Source organism: Ranitomeya variabilis, chromosome 1 (genome assembly GCF_051348905.1).
Source record: "Ranitomeya variabilis isolate aRanVar5 chromosome 1, aRanVar5.hap1, whole genome shotgun sequence".
Lineage (NCBI taxonomy): Eukaryota > Metazoa > Chordata > Amphibia > Anura > Dendrobatidae > Ranitomeya > Ranitomeya variabilis.
Window position 1 is genome coordinate 290491885 of NC_135232.1, and position 27284 is coordinate 290519168.

Here is a 27284-nt window from a genome sequence, read left to right on the forward strand (position 1 = left end):
CCTATCCCCAACCCTAACCCCAGCCCTAACCCTAGCCCTAACCCCAACCCTAACCCTAGCCCTAACCCCAACCCTAACCCTAGCCCTAACCCTAGCCCTAACGCCAATGGGAAAATGGAAATAAATACATTTTTTTAAATTTTATTAGTTTTCCCTAACTAAGAGGGTGATAAAGGGGGGTTTGATTTACTTTTATAGTGGGTTTTTTTGGCGGATTTTTATGGTTGGCAGCCGTCACACACTAAAAGATGCTTTTTATTGGAAAAAATAGTTTTTTGCATCACCACATTTTGAGAGCTATAATTTATCCATATTTTTGCCCACAGAGTCATGTGAGATCTTGTTTTTTGCGGGACGAGGTACCATTTTCGTGCACATGACAGTTTTTGATCGCTTTTTATTCCGATTTTTGGGAGGCGGAATGAACAAAAACTAGCAATTCCTGAAATTCTTTTAGGGGGGGCGTTTATAGCGTTCCACGTGTGGTAAAAGTGATAAAGCAGCTTTATTCTTCAGGTCAGTACGATTACAGTGATACCTCATTTATATAATTTTTTTATGTTTTGGCGCTTTTACACAATAAAAACTATTTTATAGAATAAATAATTATTTTGGCATCGCTTTATTCTGAGAGCTATAACTTTTTTATTTTTCTGCTGATGATGCTGTATGGTGGCTTTTTTTTTGCGGGACAAGATGACGTTTTCAGTGGTACCATGGTTATTTATATCCGTCTTTTTGATCACGTGTTATTCCACTTTTTGTTCGCCTGTATGATACTAAAGCGTTGTTTTTTGCCTTTTTTTTTGTGTGGTGTTCACTGAAGGGGTTAACTAGTGGGATAGTTTTATAGAGCGGGTCGTTACGGACGCGGCGATACCAAATATGTGTACTTTTATTGTTTTTTTTTATTTACATAAATGGATTTACTGGGAAATGTTTTTTTTTTCCTTTATTTGGGGATTTTTTTAATATTTTTTTTAATACATTCTATTTTTTTTTTTTTTACTTTCTACTATTGTCCCAGGGTGGGACATCACTGTATTAGATCAGATCGTTGATCTGACAGTGTGCACATCACTCTGTCAGATCAACGATCTGACAGGCAAGTTTAGGTGGCTTTCCGGCGCCTGCTCTCAGCAGCTCTCAGCAGGCGCCGGCTAGCCAGGTCATTTCATGACCCGGAAGGAGTCCCGTGGCCATCTTGGATCCGGGGACTCCTTCCGGATCACCGGAGCAACGCGATCTCATCGTGTTGCTCCGGTGGGAGAGCGCAGGGAGCCCCCGTCCCTGCGCGATCCCCCTCTATGTCGCTGTCACTACTGACAGCGGCATCAGAGGGGTTAAATGCCAGCGATCGGCGCTAGCACCGATCGTGGGCATTGCTGCGGGGTGTCAGCTGTCATATACAGCTGACACCCGCACCCAATCACCGCGGCGCTCAGCGTGAGACCGCGGTGATCGGTGTGCCGTATTAGTACTGCTGCTGGCACAAATGCAGTGCCGGCAGCGCAGCACTAGTACGGCGCATGTCGCGAAGGGGTTAATGGGCCATTGTTAAACAGTGGGTCTCCTAAACTGTTGTAGATTATGGTATGAATGTATGGTATGCCAAGAATTACCACGCACCACAATACCCCTTTCATAAGATGTCCTGGAGGGCCTCCTGAAAAAATGTTGCAATGAATGCAAGGCCTGCCCTGCTACCAATTCATATGCACCCCATTACGCCTTGTAACCCACATACTGGATGGGCCCATGGAAATCCACTTCACAATATTCATGTTGTACTCCCATACTCCTTTGTTTTACACATTGGTAGCAAGGACAGCCCTGCTGCTTAGTCATATGCACCCCATTATGCCTTGGAACCCACATACTGGATGGGCCCATGAAAATGCACTTCCCAATATGCATTTTATACTCCCGTACTCCTTTGTTTACACATTGGCAGCAAGGCCAGCCCTGCTGCATAGTCAGTCATATATGCACCCCATTACGCCTTGGAGCCCACATACTGGATGGGCTCATGAAAATCCACTTCACAATATTCATTTTGTACTCCCATACTCCTTTGTTTTACACATTGGCAGCAAGGCCAGCCCTGCTGCATAGTCATAGGCACCCCATTATGCCTTGGAACCCACATACTGGATGGGCCCATGAAAATCCACTTGTATTTTTTAATGGTATGATGGTTTCCTCTTTGCAGAATTATTTACAGGAGAATTTGGCAATTTTATTTGCCATGTTTTTAAGACTGAGTTTCAGATATGGCTTTAAATGGAACCTGTCACCCCCAAAATCGATGGTGAGGTAAGCCCACTGTCATCAGGGGCTTATCTACAGCATTCTGTAATGCTGTAGATAAGCCCCCGCTGTTACCTAAAAGAGGAGAAATGCAGCTCCAAAAATCTCCCCCTAAGGTCCACAGCTTGTTCCTGAAAATAATCTAAAGAAGTACAGATCCTTCGCATACGAAGGAACTGCCCTGTGGGAATAGCCTTAAAGATACCTTCACACTGAACAACTTAACAATGATAACGATAGCGATCCGTGACGTTGCAGCGTCCTGGATAGCGATATCGTTGTGTTTGAAACGCAGCAGCGATCAGGATCCCGCTGTGATATCGCTGGTCGGAGCTAGAAGTCCAGAACTTTATTTGGTCATCAGATCGGCGTGTATCGTTGTGTTTGACAGCAAAAGCAACGATGCCAGCAATGTTTTACAATGGTAACCAGGGTAAATATCGGGTTACTAAGCGCAGGGCTGCGCTTAGTAACCCGATATTTACCCTGGTTACCATTGTAAAAGTAAATAAAATACTACATACTCACCTTCTGATGTCTGTCACGTCCCCCGGCGTCCGCGCTGCTGCTCAGAGCTTCCTGCACTGAATGTGTCAGTGCCGGCCGTAAAGCAAAGCACAGCGGTGACGTCACCGCTCTGCTTTAGGGCCGGCGTTTACACAGTGCAGGGAAGCAGACGCCGGGGGACCCGACAGACACCGGAATGTAAGTATGTAGTGTTTTTTTTTTTTACATTTACACTGGTAACCAGGGTAAACATCGGGTTACTAAGCGCGGCTCTGCGTTTAGTAACCCAATGTTTACCCTGGTTACCCGGGGACTTCGGCATCGTTGGTCGCTGGAGAGCTGTCTGTGTGCGTGTCTGTGTGAGTTTCCTCTCCTTCAGACCCTGGGAACCATCCAGGATACCTTCCGATACTTGAGTCCCATTGACTTGTATTGGTATCGGGTATCGGTATCGGCGATATCCGATATTTTTCGGGTATCGGCCGATACTATCCGATACCGATACTTTCAAGTATCGGAAGGTATCGCTCAACACTAGTCAGCAACCAATTTAGTAAAGATGTCGACCTGAGAACATAATGTCAAGGGGGGGGGGGAAGTGGTGGATTTAGGAGTTATGGGCAGCGAAGAAACACTCACATTGACAGGATAGGATTCAGATTCCAACTCCTCTAATATACGAATAGCTTCCAATTCTTGTACAGTATCATTAGTAGATCTAGAATCACCTTTTGAGTGCAGTCGTTTCAGAATCAACTTTCTGGAGAAAAGGTGTAGATCCTTTAGGGCTAAAAAATAATCAAAGTTATTAGCTGTTGAAAATGACAGTCCTAACCCCAATACCTCAATTTGTGCTTCAGACAGAACATGTGTAGAGGGATTAATTACCTCTAAGGCATTAGTTTTCATTTTCTTATCTCTCGAGAGTGACATTGTCATTTTCCGTTTATTATTAAACTTGCCATTCTTAAACCAATTCTCCTTATTTGATTCTCTTCGACCCGTTAGAGTTTCACACCATCTCCATTAGTACTTTTATCATCAATCGAGGATACTGATCAGAAAGAAACTGAACGACCACGTGACTGTGTCCTTGTATTATAGTGGTTCGTTCTCCACCATTTGTAGATCCGATTGTTTTTCGAATCAGAAAGGTCACGTTGATATTTCTTAGTTTTTCTAGCTACTATATTTCCTTCCCACTTTAATAGCTCAGCATCAATTTCTTCCTTACATTTCATTGCCATATCGGCAGATGAGATCTTATTAATTTCCTCCTGAACAGAATTCAATTCCTTATCCAACTCATTAAGTTTAATCTCATTGGATTTTACCAATAAATCCATAAAGCCTTTAGGACAAATAGACACTGTCTCTTCCCATTTAGCCTTAAAATTCTCTTCCTCAACTGGGAAAGATGGAAATATTTGGATTCGCAATCCTCTAGGAATTAAGCCACATGATAAGTATTTTTCAATGAACGCTTTGTTCCACCTTACCCGAGTTTGTATATTAAATAAATCTTTAAATTTTTTTGATACAGGAAAGATATATATCTTGGTACTGTGTTAGCCAGTAGATAGAAAAATATTTAGAATTGAGAGTCCCCAGTAGTTGATACCTTTTAATGGCTAACTGAAAAAATATGTGATTCTTCAGAATTTCTTTTAGTCTCTGCCTGATGAAGAGACCTGTGTAGTCTTGAAAGCTTGCACTTTGTTACCATCTTTTCAGTTAGCCATTAAAAGGTATCACCCACTGAGGACTCTCAATTCTAAACATTTTTAAATATTTTTGTTAATTCAAACATGTCTCTAGATTTGCCAATAAAAGCACTGTCTGGACCTTCACAAAAAACTTTGTCCAATTGTAAGAGCCATGATTTCTCATGTGCCCTGAAATCCATAACTTCTGGATCAGCTAATGTGAAACCACAGGAAAATACTATAAATAAGAACACCCAGAATAAAATTAATAAAAAATAGGCTATTACAAGCAGGTATAAAACATACTCCAAAATATGTTTACAAACAAAGAAAAAGGAGCACCAAACTACCCATATAAAATATATCAAATATTTATTAACTATCAATAAAATAGTAAATACCATATACACAAGTATATAAAAAAGCATTGTACAGACAAACGAATCATATAGTGAAGGGCACAAACAAAAAAGTCAGACACAATTGCATATATGTAAACAGGACTGGGAAATCAGTTGCCGTAATGTATATATTGCAACACTGTCACAGCACAATGGGTATGTTTAGGGTTAATTAGAAACACATTATCACCATAGCTATGGCCCTATATAAATACCCAGATCTTAAACAATATGCATCAAATACAAAAAATAATGTCTCACCCAGATATGTCCATGCAATTGGTCAGATCACGCAGCCCCAACGCGCGTTTCGCGTGGGCTTCCTCAGGGGGCTGTGCATACACTTGTGTGTCTTAGTCTTTATATATACCCCGCACACGTATTCCCAATGTGGGCATAATGATCGGTGCATGTGAGTGAAGTGCGCAGGGCTGGATATAACATCACCCCCAGGCCTTCAGTACGATGCATGAAGACAGAGGCAAAACCATGGTGACCCCAGTCAACACGCATCGCACTACAGAGGCCGAAAGCGATGCTCCCGCCCGCACACATCACGGACATGCGCACATGTCCCACACTGAGCACCCGGTGCCATAACAACACATATCCACTGACGCGGTGCGATGCGTGTTGACTGGGGTTGCCATGGTTTCGCCTCTGTCTTTGTGCATCGTATTGGAGGCCTGGGGGTGAAGTCATTCAGCATCTACCAACAGTTGGGGGTAATGGGTAAGTGAGCATGGCTTCTTCACAAGGTGTGGTAACAAGATTTTCATAACTGTCTAATAAATGTATGTACTAATGACAATTTAAAAAATGGCAATATATGAGAAAAATAATTTATTTTAGAAAGCAAAAACTAAAGAGAAAAATTAATGTTTGAAAGAAAAAAATGTAAATGTTTCCTTTTATTGGTTTTTATTAATATACAATAATGAATTTCTGTTCAGTGTTTCTTATCTAGTGGATCAGAGCCTTCCTCGTATTCCACCTGTCACACCAATATTTTCTCCATTGATATACGAAGCATCTTCAGAACATAAAAATGATGCTATGCCAGCACACTCCTCTGGTTCACCAAACCTGGAAAACAGTAATGAAACTGTAATGAAAAAAATCATAAAAATCATTTGGTTATCTAATATATAAAGCTGAATGTATGTATGTGTGTGTGTGTGTGTGTATGTCCGGGATTGGCATCTGAACCGTCGCAGCTACAGCCACAAAATTTTGCACAGTCACACGTCTGGACCCCGAGAGCGTCAAAGCTATGTTGTGAGGTGAAATTTTAACCCCGCGCTTTCCAATTCACCAAACAATTTTGCCCCTATCTACATAATGGGGAAAAAATGAAAGGAAAAGTGTTGGAGGCAAATTAACAGCTGCCAGATGTGAACAAGGGGGACTTAAAGAATGAGAGCGATGGCGCCAAAGAGTATATACTGTACAGTTGCTAAGGTGGGGCCCCAACATGGGATAATCACCACACCACCACGGGGATATGAACACACACACAAAATGTGCCACACACTACCACGTGCTCGAACACATATACCACCCTCAGCGCACATTTCACCACACATACACCAACCTCGCCACATAAAAGTCGAAACACAAAAGTCGCCGCTCAAAACTCGCCACGCGCAAAACTCTCCACATGCAAAACTCGCCACACGTGCAAAACTCACCTCATGGAAAACTCGCCACACGCAAAACTTGCACACGCGGAAAAATTGCCACATGCACAAAAGTTGCAACACATGCAAAAGTTGCCTCACACAAAACTTGCACATACTCAAAAGGCACCACACATAAAACTCGCCACGCGCAAAACTCGCCATGTGCAAAACTTGCTGCACACAACTTGCTACACTAACCTGTCACATGCAACTCGACACACAAAAAGTTGCTACACGCATGTCGCCACACAAAACTCATCTCACAAAAGTTGCTACATGCATGTTGCCACACGCAACTCAACACACACAACTTGACACACGAAACTCGCCCTAAAACACACACAAGTCTGGTATTATCCTTCAAAAATAAAAATCTGTTTAATAAGCAGACAAACTACAAGAGCAACAAATGTACCATATAGGAATCCGGCAGCTGTCAGTCACATGACCTGTCTATTATGTGTATGTGTGAGCTAATATATACTGCCAGGGGGTGGACTTACTGTTGGCTGGGGATTTATCAGGCTGCCAATTTAGCTTACAAATACTGAGGTAAAAATACTGACCAAATAACGTGTGAACGAGGTCTAATACAGGAGGAGATGACATACAGATATATACTACATACAGCAGGAGATGACATACAGGTATATACTATATACAGGAGGAGATGACACACAGATATATACTATATATATATATGTGAGATGACACACAGGTATTTACTATATACAGGAGGAGATTACATACAGGTATATACTATATATAGGAGGAGATGACATACAGGTATATACTATATACAGGGGACATGACACAGCAGGTATATACTATATACAGGGGAGATGACATACAGTTATATACTATATACAGGAGATGACATACAGGTGTATACTATATATAAGGGAGATGACAAACATGCATATACTGAGGTGAAAATGAGAGGTGTGAGGTGAAAATGAAAAGGTGTGAGTGCAAAATGAGAGGAGTGAGGGAAAATAGTGGAGTGATCGGAAAATGACAGATGTGAGGTCGAAATGACAAGTGTTAGGGGGGAATGAGAGGAGTGAGGGGGAAAATAAGAGGAGTGAGGGGGAAAATGAGAGGTGTGAGGGAGAAAATGAGAGATGTGAGGGGGAAAATGAAAGATGTGATGGGGAAAATGAGAGGCGTGATGGGAAAATAAGAGAAGTGAGGTGCTATAACTAACCACAGATATTTACTATGCCCAGGCAATGCCGGGCTCTTCAGCTAGTATTAGATAAAATATGAAAAGTAGAATATAAATGGACAATAACTAGTGAAATCTGTAACATATAGTAATAGACGTAGAATTCGAATACAATTTTTGGATTGGCCTTGGAAAAATATATCTTTGTAACGTATTAGCCAATAGATAGAAAAATAATAACATTTGAGTCCTCAATTTTCTTTCTATTATAGAGTGGAAACCTAGTAGTCAGCAGAATTCCTAGTCATAGCAATACATGCATCATGTTGCAGATAGTGCAGCAAGAAGGCACTCATATACTGGGCTCTACCATGAGTTGCAAGCCCATGCTGTGTTGGTGGCTGGGTAACAATGATGCTTGCTTCCTCCGTCACCTCCCGCAAACCATGAACAACAGTGACCAGAGTATTATCAGATTCATCTGACAGTTGCTCAACCTTCACGTCTTCATCCTCCATTTGTTTCTCGGATCTTGCACCTTCTATAACAGTTTGTTTGTTTGTCTCAATCACAGTCATCCACGCTCCCTTGGCACCCGCCTCTGTGACGACAGTCTGGAACTTAGAGACAATGTTATCATTTCGACATCATCCTCCTCTTCTTCTGGGACCACCATCTCCTCCCTTAGGCTATTCAAAGTCTGCTCCAGCATATAGATGACCGGAATAGCGATGCTGATGATGGCGTCATCAGTGCTATCCATCTTAGTAGCCATTTTGAAACTGTGCAGAGGTCCTTAATCTGTGCCCACTCTGTAAACGTGCTGTGCACCACATCCTTACTGCGTTGGCTCAGGCAATACGACATGACATACTGTTTAAGGGCTCGTTGCTGCTGTCTCAGTGGCTGCAAAATGTTCAGAGTGGAATTCCACCGTGTCGGCACATCGTATATCAATCTGTTAACTGGCATGGACAAAGACCTCTGTATCAATGGAAGTCGATGACCTGAGGGATGCGAATGGTGGAAGTGAGCACACATCTTATGTTCTCTGTGGAGCAGCTCACTCAGCTTGGAGAGCTGTCCACAAATCTTCAGCTGTATGACTGCGATCTCCATGGCATATCAATTTTAATACTGCCACCAGAATCACTCAGTTCCCAGTCAGCGAGATGTAATGCCCTTGGCCTTGCTTACTCGTCCAAATGTCTGTGGTGAAATGCACCCTGGCAGACAGAGATTTAGTCAAGGAATGGGTGATGTTGTCTGCAACATGCTGAGTAGCACAGGCACAGCTTTCTTACAAATGTTTTGGCGACTGGGCAATTGGTACTGAGGGACTGCGATGGCCATCAGCTTTCAGAAACTGTCTGTATCTATCAGGCGGAAAAGCAGCATTTCCGTGGCCAACAAATTGGAGATGGTGGAGTTCAACCTCTTAGCTTTGTCGTGTGCAAAAGGAAACAATCTTTTACATTACCACAACTGCGGAACCATGGGCTGGCTGCAGTGCTGAGAGAAGGCGAAGTACTGCGAACCGGACAAACTGCTGGACCATGACAATAGATTGAGAAGGTTATGGTGTGCTTGTTCTCTGAGACTGGTCAAAAACAACAGGCATGTTTGATTTCGCTACAGCTGACGGCGGTCTTTCACTCAGCTTGACTCTAGTGATTAAAGAACCCGAAGTTCTGCAGTCGAAGACCTGCATTTCAATAGTTGGCATTGCAACAGAGGAGGAGCAAGAAGCAGCAGATGTGATTGAAGGGGCGGCTGATGGTTGTTGAGGTCCTCTGGTCGGCATTTCAGCACAGTGGGATTCCCACAGTAACACATGTTGATTGCGCATGTAAAGATTCATACAAGTAGTAGTTAAATTATTTCACTTTTTACCTCTGCTCATTTTTTTACAATGTTGGCAGATTACATGATTTGGTTCATCCTTTGCAGTGTCAAAATGGCTCAGGCTAGGCAACCCTTGCCACCACTGCAAGCTGCTGACCCACGGACGCTGCTGATCACAGTCACAGTGGTGGCTGAGGATGCATTGCTCTTCATGGCAAGCACAGCGTAACATTTGTAAAATTTGGTCATAGGTGCAGATTTTCTCCTATTGACTCTGTGAAGCTTTTGAGTATACTTCTGATGACCATGGCATAGAATGTGTGAACAGCTCTTTAGACTCACCCATCTGTGGTTCCGTACAGTAAGTTGCAGGGATGGAAATTTGGACCTGGAGGGAGGAAAGTGGAATTTGGGTGCCACCTCTGTGGATTATACTGGGTGTGATGTTGAGGTGGAAGAAGAAGAGGAGAGGCAACTTGAAGCTGCCCTTCCCATCCACTCGAGCACATGCTTTTTCTGTGCCTCATCAACAAAGCATACCGCTGTGCATCTGCCAAAAAAAGGCAATGGAGTAGCCCACCCAGTAACAGCAGTTTTCAGTTTTCTTTGCAAAGGATATGACATTGGTTCAATAATGCTTTTACAAACATTATCAGCTACCCCATGTACACATTGAACACCAAGCCTAATACCCCCTCCACCACAGACTCCCTTTTTCCCAGTCATGTTGCTCAGATAGTGTCGTTGGAGCACAGTATTAGCAACAAAAAAAAATATTTTAAACTCTGCACCACCTCTGCAAACAGCTGAATTTCTTTCAGTAACAGTAAATTCAAAGGTGAAATATGGCATGCTGTATCATGGTAGTCACAGAAGAAAGAATTGTTTGAATGTGGATGAGGCCTGTATGACAAAAAAGATATGCTACAAACAATATATAGTGCCAACATATTCCGCAGTGCTTTACATTATAGAGGGGACTTGTACAGACAATAGACATTACAGCATAACAATAAACACAGATCAAAACAGATACGAAGAGGATTGAGGGCCCTGCTCGCAAGCTTAAAACTCTGAGGAAAAAGGGGAGATACGAGAGGTGGATGGTAACAATTACTTTCCTTGTTCGGACCAGCCATAGTGTAAAAATCGGTTGTTCAAGTAAAGCTGCATGAAGCAGTTAACAGCCTAAATATGTAACAGTACAGGCACAGAGGGCTATTAAATGTATAGAGCGTATGAGAACATGATGCGAGGAACCTGACTATGGTTTAAGTTTTTTGAATGGGCCACACAGGGGTATTTAGGTTAATGCGTTGAGGTGGTAGGCCAGTCGGAACAAATGCATTTTTAGGGCACACGTAAAACTGTGGGGATTGGGGATTAATCGTATTAACCTAGGTAGTGCATTCCATTGTGCATTGGCGCAGCTCGTGAAAAGTCTTGGAGACAGGAGTGGGAGGTTCTGATTATTGAGGATGTTAACCTCAGTTCATTAGCAGAATGGAGAGCACGGGTAGGGTGGTATACTGAGACCAGGGAGGAGATGTAGGGTGGTGCTGAGCCATGGAGTGCTTTGTGTTATGACACCAATGGCAGAGGGTCTCAGAAATAGTTACTAAGTCTGCAAACACAAAAACCAGCTCATAGGGCAGTGGTAACTGGGCTGACCATATATCTAATCCTAGCACCACAAATACCAGCAGCCGGGGAACGTGCCTACGTTGATTCTAGACGTCTCGCGCCAGCCGGAGAACTAACTAACCCTAGAAGGGAAAAGAAAGACCTTTCTTGCCTCCAGAGAATAGACCCCAAAAGTTGGATACAAGCCCCCAACAAATAGTAACGGTGAGGTAAGAGGAAAAGACAAACGTAAGAAATGAGCTAGGTATTTAGCAAAGAGAGGCCCACTAGCTAATAGCAGAATATAGTAAGATAACTTATATGGTCAGCAAAAACCCTATCAAAAAATATCCACGCTGGAAATTCAAGAACCCCCGAACCGTCTAACGGCCCGGGGGGAGAACACCAGCCCCCTAGAGCTTCCAGCAAGGTCAGGAATCACATTTAGTACAAGCTGGACAAAAATGAGAGCAAACAAATAACCAAAAAAACAAAGAAGCAGGACTTAGCTTGATTTTGCACGAACCAGGACCAGCAGATAGGAGCAAACAGAATGATCTGATTACAACGATGCCAGGCACTGGACTAAGGTTCCAGGAGGTTTATATAGCAACACCCCTGAACTAACGACCCAGCTGGGTGCAAACTGAGGGAAGAAAATCCCAGAGTCATATCACTAGTAACCACAAGAGGGAGCCAAAAAGTCTAATTCACAACAGCTTTGTGGGTGAGGGTAATAAGTTTGTATTAGATTCTGGAGTGGATGGGTAACCAGTGTAATGACTGGCACAAGATAGAGGCATCTGTATAATGATTGGTGAGGAATATGATCCTGGCTGCAGCATTCAGGACAGATTGGAGAGGGGAGAGTTTGGTAAGAGAGAGGCCGATTAGTAGAGAGTTACAATAGTCCAGATGAGAATGAATAAGAGAAACAGTAAGAGTTTTTGCAGAGTTGAAAGTAAGAAAAGGACAAATTCTAGAAATGCTTTTGAAATGCAGATAAGAAGAGAGAGCCATTGATCGGATGTGGGGGGTGAATGAAAGCACAGAATCAAGCGTGACCCCAAGGCAGAGGGCATGTTGCTTGGGATTAATGGTGGAAAAACACATGGAGATGGCAATGTCAGGCAAAGGTAGGTTAGTTGAGGGAGAAAACACGAGGAGTTCAGTTTTTGACAGGTTCAGTTTCAGATAGAGGGAGGACATGATGTTAGAGACAGCGGTAAGACAATCACTGGTGTTTTCTAAAAGGGCAGGTGTGATATCAGGAGAAGAATTGTATAATTGTGCAACCTGTAAAGCGCTGCGGAATATGTTAGCGCTATATAAAAATATAAAAATAAAGATTATTAAATAAGGATTATTATTATTATTATAATTGGGTGTCATCAGCATAGAGATGGTACTGGAAACGAAATCTACTGATTTGTGCAATAGCGGCGGTATACAAAGAGAATAGGAAGGGGCCTAGGACTGATCCTTGAGGAACCCCAACAGTAAGGGGAAGGTGAGAGGAGGAGGAACCAGCAAAAGATACAGTTAAAGAGCAGTCAGAGAGATAGGAGGAGAACCAGGAGAGAACAGTGTCCTTACGGCTGATGGAGTGGAGCATAGTGAGGAGGAGCTGATGATACACACTGTCGAATGCTGCGGAGAGATCCAAGTGAATTAGCATGGAGTAGAGACCATTAGATTTAGCTGTAAGTAGATCATTAGAGACTTTAGTGAGGGCGGTTTCAATAGAGTGTATAGAGCGGAAACCAGATTTAAGAGGGTCGAGAAGAGAGTTACCTGAGAGATAGCGGATAAGACGGGAGAGGATCAGGCATTCCAGGAGTTTGGAGATGAAGGGAAGATTAGAGACAGGTCTATAGTTAGCGGCACAGTTTAGGGATTTTTTTTAAGTAATGGATATATGATGGTATGCTTAAATGAGGAGGGAAAGATACCAAAAGAGAGAGAGAGAGGTTGAATATTTTTGCTAGGTGAGAGGTGACAGCAGGGGAAAGGGACTGGAGGAGAAATGACGGAATGGGGTCACTGGTGCAAGTGGTCGGGCGAGAAGATGCAAGGAGCCTGATTACTTCTTCTTCTGTAACTGGTTCAAAGTCAGAGAGTGAGCTAGATGCAGTGGGGGAGGGAGGACAGTGCATGGTATGAGTGGTTTGGGAGATAATTTCCTGTCGGATGTGGTCAATTTTTTCTTTGAAGTAGTTGGCCAGATCGTCAGCGCGGAGATCTGTGGCTGGGGCCAGACTCTTGGGTTGAGAAGGGAATGAAAAGTGTCAAAGAGATGTTTAGGGTCATTGGACAATGAGGTGATGAGGGCGTTGAAATAGGTTTGTTTGGAGAGGTGAAGGGCAGAGTTGTATGTTTTAAGCATAAACTTATAATGGATGAAATCTTTGGGTAGATAAGATTTTCTCCACAGACGTTCGGCGCACCTGGAGCACCGCTGCAGGAAATGGGTTTGCAGTGTTTACCACGGTTGTCGCCATCTGTGCCGAGTTGTTCTATGTATAGGAGGTGCAATTTCATTCAGGTCACTTTGCAGTGTTTCATTGTAATGCTTCAGTGCAGAATCAGGATATGAGATGAAGGAGATAGGGGCCAATGGTGACTGCAAGTTCTTCATAAGTTTCTGGGTTTTAAAGGGCCACTGTCACCCCCCTCCAGCCGTTATAAACTAAAAGAGCCACCTTGTGCAGCAGTAATGCTGCATTCTAACAAGGTGGCTCTTTTAGTTTTAGGTTCAAGTATACCCCAAATAAAGCATTTTTATACTTAGCCACAATTCCTGTCTCTAGCCAGGTAGGCGGGTCCTCACTCCCCAGCTTGGCCAGATCCTCTGCCGTCACTCCAATCTTCCTGCGTTTTCGGCGCCACCCCCTCAGCGCTGTTATCGTTTCAAAACTGGCGCCTGTGCTGTGTACTGGTGTCCTGCTCTGGCCGTCTGATGTCCCAGCCAGGCTTGCACACTGCGCCTGCACGGGCATTGCGGCCGCCGGCCAGCCACCTTTGGAATCCCCGAAAACGCTTTATTTGGGGTATACTTGAACCTAAAACTAAAAGAGCCACCTTGTTAGAATGCAGCATTACTGCTGCACAAGGTGGCTCTTTTAGTTTATAATGGCTGGAGGGGGGTGACAGTGGCCCTTTAATGGTCTGGATGTTTCTATAAGTGTGGAAAGTGGGGGTGACCTGAGCGGGATGACAGTTCTTAACAGAGAATGTAAGATGGTTGTGGTCAGACAGCAGAAGAGGGGAGTGAGGGAGGGTGAAATCATCCACTGAGCAAAGCCTGGAGAAGACCAAGTCAAGGGAGTTTCCGTCTTCATGAATTGGAAAGTTAATATGCTGTGAGAGGCCGAAAGAGGAGGTTAGTGATAAAAGGTGAGAAGCAGATGGGTAGAGGGAAAAAGCAACGGGGATGTTGAAATCACCCATGATGAAGGTGGGGATGTCACCGGAGAGAAAATGTGGAAGTCAGGTGGCAAAGTGATCCAGGAACTGATGAGAGGGGCCGGGAGGACAATACACAACTGCCACTAGCATGGAGAAGGGGATGTAGAGTTAAACAGCATGGACCTCAAAAGAAAGGAAGACAAGTGAGGGTACTTGGGGGATAACTTGGAAGGTACATTTGGTTGATAGAAGCAGACCAATGCCTCCACCTGCTCTGTTGTCTGGTCTTGAGGTATGAGAAAAGTGTAGTCCACCATATGAAAGAGCAGCAGCAGTGGTGGTGTCTGACTGCTGGATTCAGGTTTCAGTAAGAGCCAGGAGGTTAAGAGAATTAGAAAGGAAGAAGTCGTGGATGAAGGGGAGTTTATTACACACTGAGCGAGAATTCCAAAGGGCAAAATTGAAAGAAACAGAAGGCATGCAGGGAATATTAATAAGGTTAGAGGGGTTTCTGAGTGTAGCAGTTGGGAGGTTTGACTGGCTATAACATGGGGGGCCGGGGATGGGACAGATGTCTCCTGCGACTAGGAGAAGGAGGATAGAAAGAGTGAGCAGATGGTTAAGTGATTTGTGAGAGCGTTTTGTGTGTTGGCTGGTGGGACTGAATGGATTTGTGCTGTTTAGCAATGTGAACAGAGCGTGAGTGCTGTACATAGGAAAGGAAAGGACAGAGGGGCCAATATGGATGGAGTGTAAAGAGTTAATGCAAGGGCGGTGAATGTAAGTGAATGCAGCAGCCAGGATATAGATTATACAAATGCATATGGTGAATATTTGTTCTGTTCCAAATGAACAGGGAATAGATTTATTTATTTGTCTTACCTGTCTCCTGCCCTGTCTGTCTGTTATAACTGCCAGTACTTTGATGAAAAGGAACTTCAATTAAATGTGCACAAATGCCATCCCCTACAAAAATGCCTCACCAGGCTATGTCTGAATATATAGGAGGCTAGTTTTTAGATCTTACTTTTTTTTCTCCTCTCGTTAGCAATCAAACTAAGTTGAGAGAGCAGGACAGCAGGATGCTGCAAACTATTTGAAAGTCAGTTCCCCTATTTTATGACACTAGGAACAGAAGAATTTTTAGTGGCCTCTGGATCAAGACTCTAACCTACTAGATGCTGCAATCTATTTGAAAGTCACATCCCCTACTGTATGACATTAGGAACACAATAATTTTTCTGTGGCCTCTGGATCAGGCCTCTACAGCTTAATTTCAATCCAACAAAATGACAACGTGTGATACGGCGGGCTGTCTTTTCGGAATTGCAAAATTATAATTTTTTTTTTTATGTGCCTTAAGTCTGCAGACAGTTTCATATCCCCACAGCACTAAATGACAAGGTGGGATACAGCAGACTGTTTCACATTTAGCTAGCGAAAAATTATTATTTAGAATGCTATACTCGTCCATGGAGCACAATAGAAGCAGTGCACAACACACTTGTATGAAATGTGCCATGCTGGCTTTGTCTGTGGACCTCAGTAATTGCAATAAGAAAATGCTGGAAGGTACAGTATCTGACTGATATACAACCGCCTAGCTAACTAGCTAAAATCTCGCTGCTAACAGTGCCAGCGTCAGGAGCAGCCTCTCTGCACTCTTACAGTGTCAAAATGGCACTAAAACAAGATGTCCGCTATTTATATGGAGAGGGACTTGTGATTTGAGCAGCCAATGACACAAGCCATTGTGTCAAGACATTGTGCGTGTTTCTTGCGCCCTGATTGGCTAGCCGCAATTTGCACACATAAAGTGCAAACAAAAAACAACAAAAAAAGACTGTTTACAAGAACGCCGCACCTCTGAGCTCTGCAATCCCACTGCCTCATCAAACATGTGCCAAACACTCATTATACACCACCATTATTGTTGCTAAAGTGCTGAAAATGCTTTTGTGGCAACGCAAATATTTCCCCGCACTTTTACTGAATTTTATGGATTTTTCCCGATTATATAAAATTTTGCTTGTGTTTCCAATCACGAATCCGAATGTGAAATATTCGTGCCAAATTTATGTTTGGCGATTGTTTTCCGAACAAATTCGCTCATCAATAACCCAGATCTGTGAAGGGTCAAATTGTATTCACACTTTGTTGTACAATATTGTTTTTACTTAAGTTAACAGGATTCAGTGTATTTAGACTATGATTAAGGGCACTTTGACTGACAAAAACACATCAGTTTATTACTTGTGGTGAATATCTCTAACGTCTTCATAATGACATTTTTAAAAAGATTTGACTTTTTAAGCATTGTGGATGTGCCATCCTCCCTTAATAAATCGCAATTGTGTGTTAGTCTGTGACAAGACTAGGACTAACAGAGATCACGTTAGCCATAATATAGACTTTGTTATTCCATAGATAAAAATGTTATGGGTCTCAGAAAATCGCGACACAAAGCAGAACGTTTTTGTTTACAATATTCAGACTTATTTTCACCATTTAAATAGAAACTAAGCAATGCATGTTTGCTAATCAGACATTACCAAGCAATGCATCATAATAAGAATAACCCGGACAATTGTATTTCCAGTCACTTTTACTGCACAATGAAAGTCATGAAAAGAAACCCAAAAACCAAATGCAGAATTTCAATTTTTTTTCACCATTTTATCCGGCTTGAATTTTTTTTGTCCTGTAAAAACAACAAGCCCTCAAATGTCAGCAAAAATAAATAAAAAAGCTATGGCTCTTTTTGAATAAACACTGCAAATATATAACGAATACATATCTGCACTATTTGAAGTGTAAAGGAAAAGCACATAGTAATTGATTCAATGGATTATTAGTTTGTCAGAATTTTTTCAATACGCCATTTGAAATAACATCTCCAATTGTTACTGTTTTACCCCTTAGATGCTGCTATTAATAAAATGCAAAAGGCAATCAAAAGACAAATGTAAAATACAATATTATATAAATTTGTCATCACCATAAATCATACTTGCCTGCAGAATAAATTTGCTAATTTTACTGCTCAGTGCACATCATAAAAACAAAACTTTAGCAGCCATAATAGAAATAATATTTTTTCATAGTTTTTACACAATATATTCTTTTTTTTCCCCATATATGGTAGATTATATGCTAAAGTGAATGATGTTATTAAAAATAACAAAGCATCCCAAAAAAAGAAACACTCATTTGTGTTTCAATTTTTTTAAAAAGGTAGATAAGATGTAACTAATTTACCTAGATTTTATTGTTTATTTATTTTATTATTATCTGTTACAAAAGGAAACAAAGTATTTCACCTGTAAACACCCATGGGAATCACCAAAGATGCCAGCTCTGGATTTTTCAGGACCTAGGAAAAGTAAATCATAGTATTTTAGGATATTATGTGTATAAATGGAACACGCATAATGTAATTCAATAATATTACTAAAATGTAATTATTAAAAACATATTGGATCCACTGCTCAACAACATTAATGTTGGCCATTGAAAGAATAATCCAAGAAAATATCCACTAACCGCTTTGCTGAAGCTCGTGTTGATTAATCCTAGAGCAAGTCCATTCACTCTTATGTTCATATGCCGCATTGCTTGAGCTAGAACATTTGTAAGTCCAAAAATTGTTGTCTTAGATATGGCGTATGCCCCAATCGTCTACAAAAAAAGACATCAAAATTAGATGCTGCAAATGTGTAAAATGAGATATTCCCTTATCAGAACACCAACAAATAGGATTAATTTTCATTTAATTAAAGGGCTGTTATTTATAAGATTTATTTTTTAAGGAGAATTTTATGAAATTTTCCAAAAAGCAGGATGTGTTTTGCAGAACTCTGGACAGGTGGCCATTTGGCTAGTATATGGCAGCTGGAGCACAGCACTGCAGATCACCTGCTATCTGTGCTATCTCTGTTGCCTCTTTTGCTTAGTAGGCCACGGTGACATCATTGTATTGGCAAGCAATGCACAATTGATGTGTGGTCTACTTCTGGTATCCCAGTACCAGACTGCTGGTGCTGAATGAAACAGTTGTCATGAAGCAGTAGATTTGTTTCACTGTGTTAGAATTACTTTGGGCCCTGAGAGTTTGAAGATGCAAAATACATAAATGTATTAAAGTAAAGTGCTAAATTTCCTTGTAACAAGCTACCATAAAAATGACTGGGAAGAGTCTGCTAGCTCAGTATTAACTCACTTAGTGTGAGCTGGAACAAACTAGTACAGTCATGGTTAGTCCAGTCAAGGAACAGCAAGGACGCTTCACTGTTTCCTTAATCTATTTCAGTCCATGCTGATGGGACGTCATCCTCCACAAAGTCGCCTTTACAAAGGAGTAAAGCCCCATACAGTCAGGAGAGATAAAGATGAACCATTGGTCTTCTGCTATGTGCTTCCAGCCTCACCAGTTTCACAAGTCTTCCACACCAAGTCTCTCCGACCTACCAATTGCAATAGGAAGTTGTAGGGACTAAACTGTGAGTGCTTCCACATTACTAGTATGTCGCAAAGGGGAGCCAACCCGTGAAGGTCCCTTCATCAGTGTAGCATTACCTGAACTGTCTGAACTGTTCATAATATCTCCTCCTATAGCAAGTGAAAAGAATTGTGCTTCAGCTGCCCTGAGAGGCCCTAAACTTGCTTGTTTCAAAAGGAGAAGACACCTCCCTTTTATAAGCATCATATGCAGTATAACCAATACGCTGAATTTACACCACTTTTCCCTTAAAAAAGAGACTGTTCTCTCTATTTCATTCAGTAAAGAGTTACATTTAAAAGCTCACATGTGTGTCTGGCTGCTAGAAATTGTACCAACATCACAGATGCTCCAAAATCTGTACCAAGACCAGAGTCTTATACCATTTGCACAAGTGTCACTCCCTCTAGTGACAATTGTTGTGGGCACGAGAAAAGTGTTTTGGGGTCCAGCATTAATGCAGCTGTGACAGAAAAATCCCCTGCCAGTGCAACGACATGTCCCAGCTGGCCACTCTGCAACATCTACTGCCTCCCCTTTGGCTCGCTGCATACTAATCATAAGAGGTTCCTGGGTTGCTGCAAGGAGAAGATCATAGTTCTTTGGTATGACAGCCACACACTACCAACATTGCAGCTGAACCAGGATGCGGCAATTATTTTGCTCAACTCTTCAAAATTGGCAAGAAATATTATTTTAATTTTGCACCCATTTTGGCACCAACAGTCTTGGGGTTTTTGCCAGGCCTGCAGTGATGACATGCAAATACAGGTGCTTCTCATACAATTTGAATATCATCAAAAGTTAATTTATTTCAGTTCTTCAATACAAAAAGTGAATCTCATATATTATATAGAGTCATTACAGTGTGATCTATTTCAAGTGTTTATTTCTGTTGATTGTGCTGATCTGTTTATGCTGATGATTATGACATGCATCCAATGAAAACCCAAAAGTCATTATCACAGTAAATTAGAATAGTTAACAAAAGCATTTAAAAAAGTTCCTTAGTCTGTTTCAGTAGGTTCTACAATCATGGGGAAGACTGCTGACTTGACAGATGTTCAGAAGGCAGTCATTGACACACTCCACAAGGAGGGTAAGACACAAAATGTCATTGCTAAAGAAGCTAGTTGTTCACAGAGTGCAGTATCCAAGCATAATAATGGGAAGTTGAATGGAAGGAAAAAGTGTGGAAGAAAAAGTGCATAAGCAATTGGGATAACCGCAGCCCTGAAAGGATTGTGAAAAGACCACTCAAAAATTTGGGGGAGATTCACAAGGAGTAGACTGCTGCTGGAGCCATTGCTTCAAGAGCTACCACAGACAGAAATATGCAGGACATGAGCTACAAGTGTCGCATTCCTTGAGTCAAGCCACTCATGACTAATAGACAACAAGACAACACCAGAAGCGTCTTAGGCTGCTTTCACACTAGCGTCGGGCTCGGCCCGCCTCAGTGCATCGGGCCGAGGTTACCGATGATAGCGTTCTCTGCGCCGCACAACGAGGGCAGCGGTGCATTTTTCCAGCGCATCTGCCGCCCCATTGTGAGGTGCGGGGAAGTGCGGGGAAGTGGGGGTCATTACATGTAGCGTTTTTTGCAGCCGATGGTCCGCCACAACACGGCGCAACCGTCGCACGACAGTTGCGATGTGTGTCAATTCGTCGCAATGCGTCGTTAATGTTAGTCTATGGACAAAAAACGCATCCTGCAAGCACTTTTGCAGGATGAGTTTTTTGACCAAAATGACGCATTGCAACGGAGGACAAAAAATGCTAGTGTGAAAGTAGCCTTACCTGGGCCAAGGAGAAAAAGAACTGGACTGTTGCTCAGTGGTCCAAGGTCATGTTTTCAGCTGAAAGTAAATTTTGAATTTAATTTGGAAATCAAGGTCCCAGAGTCTGGAGGAAGAGTGGAGAAGCACACAATCCAAGCTGTTTGAGGTCTAGTGTGAAGTTTCCAAAATCAGTGTTAGTTTGGAGTACCTTGTCATCTGCTGGTGTAGGCCCACTGTGTTTTATCAAGACCAAAGTCAGTGCAGGCGTCTACCAGGAAATTTTAGAACACTTCATGCTTCCCTCTGCCAACAAGCTTTTTGTATATGGAAATTTAATTCTCCATCAGGATTTGACACCTGTCCACACTGTCAAACGTACCAATACCTGGTTTAAAAACAACATTATCACTCTTTTTGATTGGCCAGCAAACTCGCCTGACCTTAACCCCATAGAGAATCTATGGGATATTGTGAAGAGGAAGATGAGAGACACCAGTGCCAACAATGCAGAAGAGCTAAAGGCTGCTATCAAAGCAACCTGGGCTTCATAACACCTTAGTAGTACCACAGACTGATTGCTTTCATGACATGGGGCATTGATGCAGTAATTGATGCAAAAGGAGCTCTGACCAAGAATTGAGTGCATTTACTGAACATACATTTCAGTAGGTCAACATTTCAGATTTTAAAATATTTTTTCAAGCTGATGATATAAAGTATTCTAATCTACTGAGATAATAACTGTTGGGTTTTCATTAGCTATAAGCCATAATCATCAACATTAACAGAAATAAACACTTGAAATAGATCACTCTATTTGTAATGACTCTATATAATATATGAGTTTCACTTTTTGTAATGAAAAACTGAAATTAATAAAATTTTTGATGATATTCTAATTTTGTGACAATCACCTGTATGTCAAATGGCTACCAGAGATGGGCGAACCCAAAAAGAAAAATTCAGGGTTCAAACAGAAAAACTACTGCTCGGGCATGGACAAAGAACACGGACTTCACCATGAAGTTCATGCTATGGTTCAGCCCCCTGAAAACCAGGTGTTTCTCACTCTTTCATCTGCATGACAGTGCGAGAAACACCAGCGGCTCTGATTGGCAGTAAGATAAATACCACAGGTCAGAGATCTGCGGCTTCCAAGCTGTCAGATGACAGTGTGAGCCTGCAGCTGTGATCGGAGGTATAAAGTTTTCCTACGGTCACTGGTATTGGCTGATGGGACTACTACTCACATCAGCCTATGCTTGCTGCCGTTAATAACAGCAAGATCAGGTGGTGGCTGATAGGAATATTCATCAGCCAGTGAGTGCGCTACATATAAATAATTAAAAAATTACATGGATTCCCCTGTACTTTAGATAACCAGCCGGTCAAAACTGACAGTTGCGGACTGCAATACACAAAATTGTGACAACATCTGCAATTAGTTAGCTAGTTATACAATAGCAAATAATAGAGGCAAATTTGCACTCATCAGCCCAGAAGCTGCACATGGGACATACTTGGACATTCCAACATGACAACAATCCAAAACAAAAGGCCAAGTTGACCTGTCATTGGCTACAGCAGAACAAACTGAAGGTTCTGGAGTGGTCATCTCAGTCTCCTGACCTCAATATCATTGAGCCACTCTGAGGAGATCTCAAGCACGCTGTTCATGCTAGACAGCCCAGGAATTTACATGAAATGGAGGCTTTTGCCAAGAAGAGTAGACAGCTGTACCATTTGATAAAATAAAGAACCTCATCCACAACTATCACAAAAGACTTCAAGCTGTCATTGATGTTAGAGAGGACAATACATAGTATTAAGAAATGGGGTATGTAAACTTTTGATCAAGGTAATTTGATGTTTTGGGTTGTCATGATTTAAAAAGAGAAAACACAGTAGTTTGACATTAAATGGCCTCACCCAACCACTAACCATGAGTGGAAAAAAAGTTTTGGTGTTAACATTCATAATCTCTGAAAAAAGACCAAGAAAGTAAAAATTCTGCCGGAGTATGTAAACTTTTGAGCACAACTGTACAATGGAAGGTGTGAGACAGTGACCAGCATTATTGTGAATGGCTTGTATGTGTTGCAGAGGCGGAGGTCCTCTGCGCTGTAAGCCTGGAATGTTTCTCAGGGACCTGTAGTTCCATGAGCCTTTTTTATTTTATAAGGGCTGGGCTTGCAGATTAGCCAGAGAGTGGGCAGGCCCGGCTCTTTGGCTAACCTGACAGTAGGTTTGGGAGTTGATTTTGAGTCCATGTTCAACCCAAAAATGTCCTACTAACTCATCTCTATCTGAATACCAGCTCAAAGCAGTACCCCACCTTCACAAGCTCATGTCTGAGTCAAAGTGAAGGTCGGTGCCTGTTACTGATCCAGCAAAAGGCCTATCCATCTGGTCAGTCATGAATCACTCACATCTCATCAATCCATAAAATCTTTGAAAAATGTTTTCAGATTTTTTTTGGCATAGTCTTGAGGTTTCAATTCAGATGTCTTGTTCATGTCTCTGAGTACTGTACACTCTAGAGAGGTTGCAGGTCTGGATTATGACAATCAACTTGGAGGATAATGGGTTCCTGCTCCCTTCCTGTTTGATTCTTTTCAAATCTTTAGCAGCTAGAGTGAACCTTTTACCATACTTTTTCATAGTGTAGTTAGGGAACAGTAGGGAATTTTTAATGTAAGCATATTGAAAATGAGTTTAGATTATGGCATTAAATAGATAGGGATTTAGATTATAATTTATTTGACCTTTGACCTGTAAATTTTCCTTTTATTGGCCCCCTCTCTTCTTTCTTTACTTTATCAGTGTGTTTGACCCCATATTACCTTATGTGTCCTAGTCAAAAAGATGGCAATGAAAGAGGTCCAGAAAGAGAAGTTAGAAAATGCAAGAGAAAAAAGCTAAGCAGAGAACTGGCCGTGGCATGAGAAGTATGAGTTGAAGCAAGTACAATTGAGTATTAATGCATGTGCACATGAAGCATTTTGTATCCTGGTGAACCTGACAAATTTTAAAAGCAAAATACAATTTAGGAAAACGCCAGTGGTTAACACATCTCAAAGGATGGAATATATGCACAAGTCTTTTGTAACCTACAGTTAAACTTTTGAAATACATTTACTGCTGCTAATGTCATAGCCCAGTCAATTTTGCCAAGAACAAATGAATGAAAAACATGTTCTTTTCAAGTTAAAGTGAATTTTAGGAATAACTTACCGGGTGAGGTATGTATCCAATAAAGGATGAACATAAAATGATTGATCCTCCACTAATATACAAAAAGTTAGATAAAACATAGGTTAAAAACTAGCAAAATAAAATGTATGTTAATGCATTTCTTAATAAAAAGGTAACAGAGTAATAGAAATAGGGACACATTTGAACAAAATATTTTAATTGATAAACCTCATGCTATATAAAAATAGGTAAAAATATCACATGAGCGTATACATCAGATGAGTGATATCTGTTGTTTTATTGGATAGCTATTGCACCAATGTTATACTATGGGGCAGAGCATATCAGTGTTTTTTTTCTCATGCCAATTCAGAAAATCTCACTTTCTGCACAAATCATAGAATGCTCACACATTCAAGTCTATGTATGAATGGAAAACATTGGACTGCACTTGGATGACAACCTAACCCCTTAACCCCCGGAGATTTTTTCGGTTTTGCATTTTTGTTTTTTGTTCCCCTCCTTCCCAAAGCCATAACTTTTTATTTTTCTGTCAATATGGCCATGTGAGGGCTTGGTTTTTGCAGGACGAGTTGAACTTCTGAACAACACCATTGGTTTTACATTGGCGTGTACTAGAAAACAGGAAAAAAATTCCAAGTGCGGTGGAATTGCAAAAAAAGTGCAATCCCACCCTAATTTTTTGTTTGGCTTTTTTGCTAGGTTCACTAAATGCTGAAACTGACCTGCCATTATGATTCTACAGGTCAATACAAGTTAATAGACACCAAACATGTCTAAATTCTTTTTTATGTAAGTGATGAAAAAAAATTCCAAGCTTTACTAAAGAAAAAAAAATTATGCAATTTTCCGATACCTACAGCGCTGTCCCCATTTTTTGTGATCTGGGGTTGGTTAAGGGCTTATTTTTTGCGTGCCAAGCTGTTGTTTTTAATGGTACCATTTTGGTGCACATACGTTCTTTTGATCACCCGTTATTACATTTTAATGCAATGTCGTGGCGACCAAAAAAATGTAATTCTTGCGCTTTTACTTTTTTTAGCGCTGCGCTGTTTAGCGATAAGGTTAATCCGTGTTTTATTGATAGATCAGGCAATTCTGAATGCGGTGATACCAAATATGTGTAGGTTTGATTTTTATTTTTTTTTGCCTTATTTTTAATGGGGTGAAAAGGGGGTGATTTGAACCTTTTTTTTCATATTTTTAAAAACTTTTTTTTTTAACTTTTGGCATGCTTCAATAGAAGCTAGAAGCTGCTACAACTTGATCGGTTATGCTACATAGAGGCAATGCTCAGGTAGCCTCTATGTAGCAGAATTACTGCAGTGCTATGAGCGCCGACCACAGGGTGGCTCTCACAGCAATCCGGCATCAACTACCATAGAGGTCTCAAGAAGACCTCTGGTAGTCATGTCGACACACTGATGAACCCCGATCACGTGGCCAGAAGCTCGCGCTAAATGCCGCTGTCAGAGTTTTACAACCGCATTTAACTAGTTAATAGGCACGGGTGGAACGCGATTAAAAACAGCTGACATGTCCCAGTTTTGATGCGGGCTCACTGCCAGAGCCCACATCAAATTGGGGGTACTGCCATCGGAAGTAATATTCCTCTGATGGCAGTAAGGGGATAAAGGTCTGACAATTTCAGGCAGCACACATGAAGGAGACCCATTTTGGAGTCCAAACATTTCCAAAAATTAGGGGCAAACCCAAGGAAAAGTGGTGTCAATTGACAGCAGTAGAAATTTGATAATGGCACAGCTGCAGTCAGCCATGGGCCATGCATGAGGTATAATTGCGCAGCACGGATTCATAGGACAGGGCTTGGACCAGCATTTCTAGCTTAAACATTGATCAGTAACAGGTGGATGATGACTAGGGTTGAGCGAAACAGATCGGCACTTTTTAAAAGTCGCCGACTTTTAGCAAAGTCGGGTTTCGTGAAACCCGACCCGATCCCACTCTGGGATCGGGTCGGCGGAACACGATCTTAGCTCCAAAGTCGGGTTTCGTTTTATATATATATATATATATATATATATATATATATATATATATATATATATATATTTATATTTGCTTCAGCGCGATAATGTTGAAAAGCCGGTAATTCAATTGCCGGCTTTTCATTTCTCCTGCCTAAACCCGACGTGATATGAGACATGGTTTACATACAGTAAACCATCTCATATCCCCCTTTTTTTTGCATATTCCACACTACTAATGTTAGTAGTGTGTATGTGCAAAATTTCCGCGCTGTAGCTATTAAATTTAAGGGTTAAATCGCGGAAAACATTGGCGTGGGCTCCCGCGCAATTTTCTCCGCCAGAGCGGTAAAGCCAGTGACTGAGGGCAGATATTAATAGCCAGGAGAGGGTCCATGGTTATTGGCCCCCCCGTGGCTAAAAACATCTGCCCCCAGCCACCCCAGAAAAGGCACATCTGGAAGATGCGCCTATTCTGGCACTTGGCCACTCTCTTCCCACTCCCGTGTAGCGGTGGGATATGGGGTAATGAAGGGTTAATGCCACCTTGCTATTGTAAGGTGACATTAAGCCAGATTAATAATGGAGAGGCGTCAATTATGACACCTATCCATTATTAATCCAATTGTTTGAAAGGGTTAAAAAACACACACACACTTGATTAAAAAGTATATAAATGAAATAAACACACCGGTTGTTTTAATATTTTATTGCTCTCTCAATCCACTTGAAGACCCTCGCTTGGCAAAATAATAAACCCACAATATACATACCTTCAGATGACCTGTCACGTCCCATGAGGTAATCCATCTGTGTGTGTGTGTTTTTTAACCCTTTCAAACAATTGGATTAATAATGGATAGGTGTCATAATTGACGCCTCTCCATTATTAATCTGGCTTAATGTCACCTTACAATAGCAAGGTGGCATTAACCCTTCATTACCCCATATCCCACTGCTACACGGGAGTGGGAAGAGAGTGGCCAAGTGCCAGAATAGGCGCATCTTCCAGATGTGCCTTTTCTGGGGTGGCTGGGGGCAGATGTTTTTAGCCACGGGGGGGCCAATAACCATGGACCCTCTCCTGGCTATTAATATCTGCCCTCAGTCACTGGCTTTACCGCTCTGGCGGAGAAAATTGCGCGGGAGCC

At 41.7% G+C, this 27284-nt stretch overlaps 1 protein-coding gene across 2 annotated transcripts in view; it reads right to left on the reverse strand.

Moving 5' to 3' along the window:
* Positions 1-4879: 4879 nt before the first annotated feature.
* Positions 4880-27284, reverse strand: part of LOC143815689 (dehydrogenase/reductase SDR family member 4-like) — an 89444-nt gene continuing 67039 nt past the window's right edge. Inside the window, exons 6-9 of one of the 2 annotated variants that reach the window (XM_077295205.1) lie at positions 24164-24215; positions 18194-18328; positions 17971-18023; positions 4880-6010 (exon numbers count right to left, since the gene is read on the reverse strand). In XM_077295205.1, the coding sequence (XP_077151320.1) occupies positions 5896-6010; positions 17971-18023; positions 18194-18328; positions 24164-24215 (355 nt within the window). In that variant the 3' untranslated portion in view covers positions 4880-5895. Of the gene's footprint in view, positions 6030-17970; positions 18024-18193; positions 18329-24163; positions 24216-27284 lie in introns of both variants that reach the window. The other variant, XM_077295213.1, reaches the window with a different exon arrangement.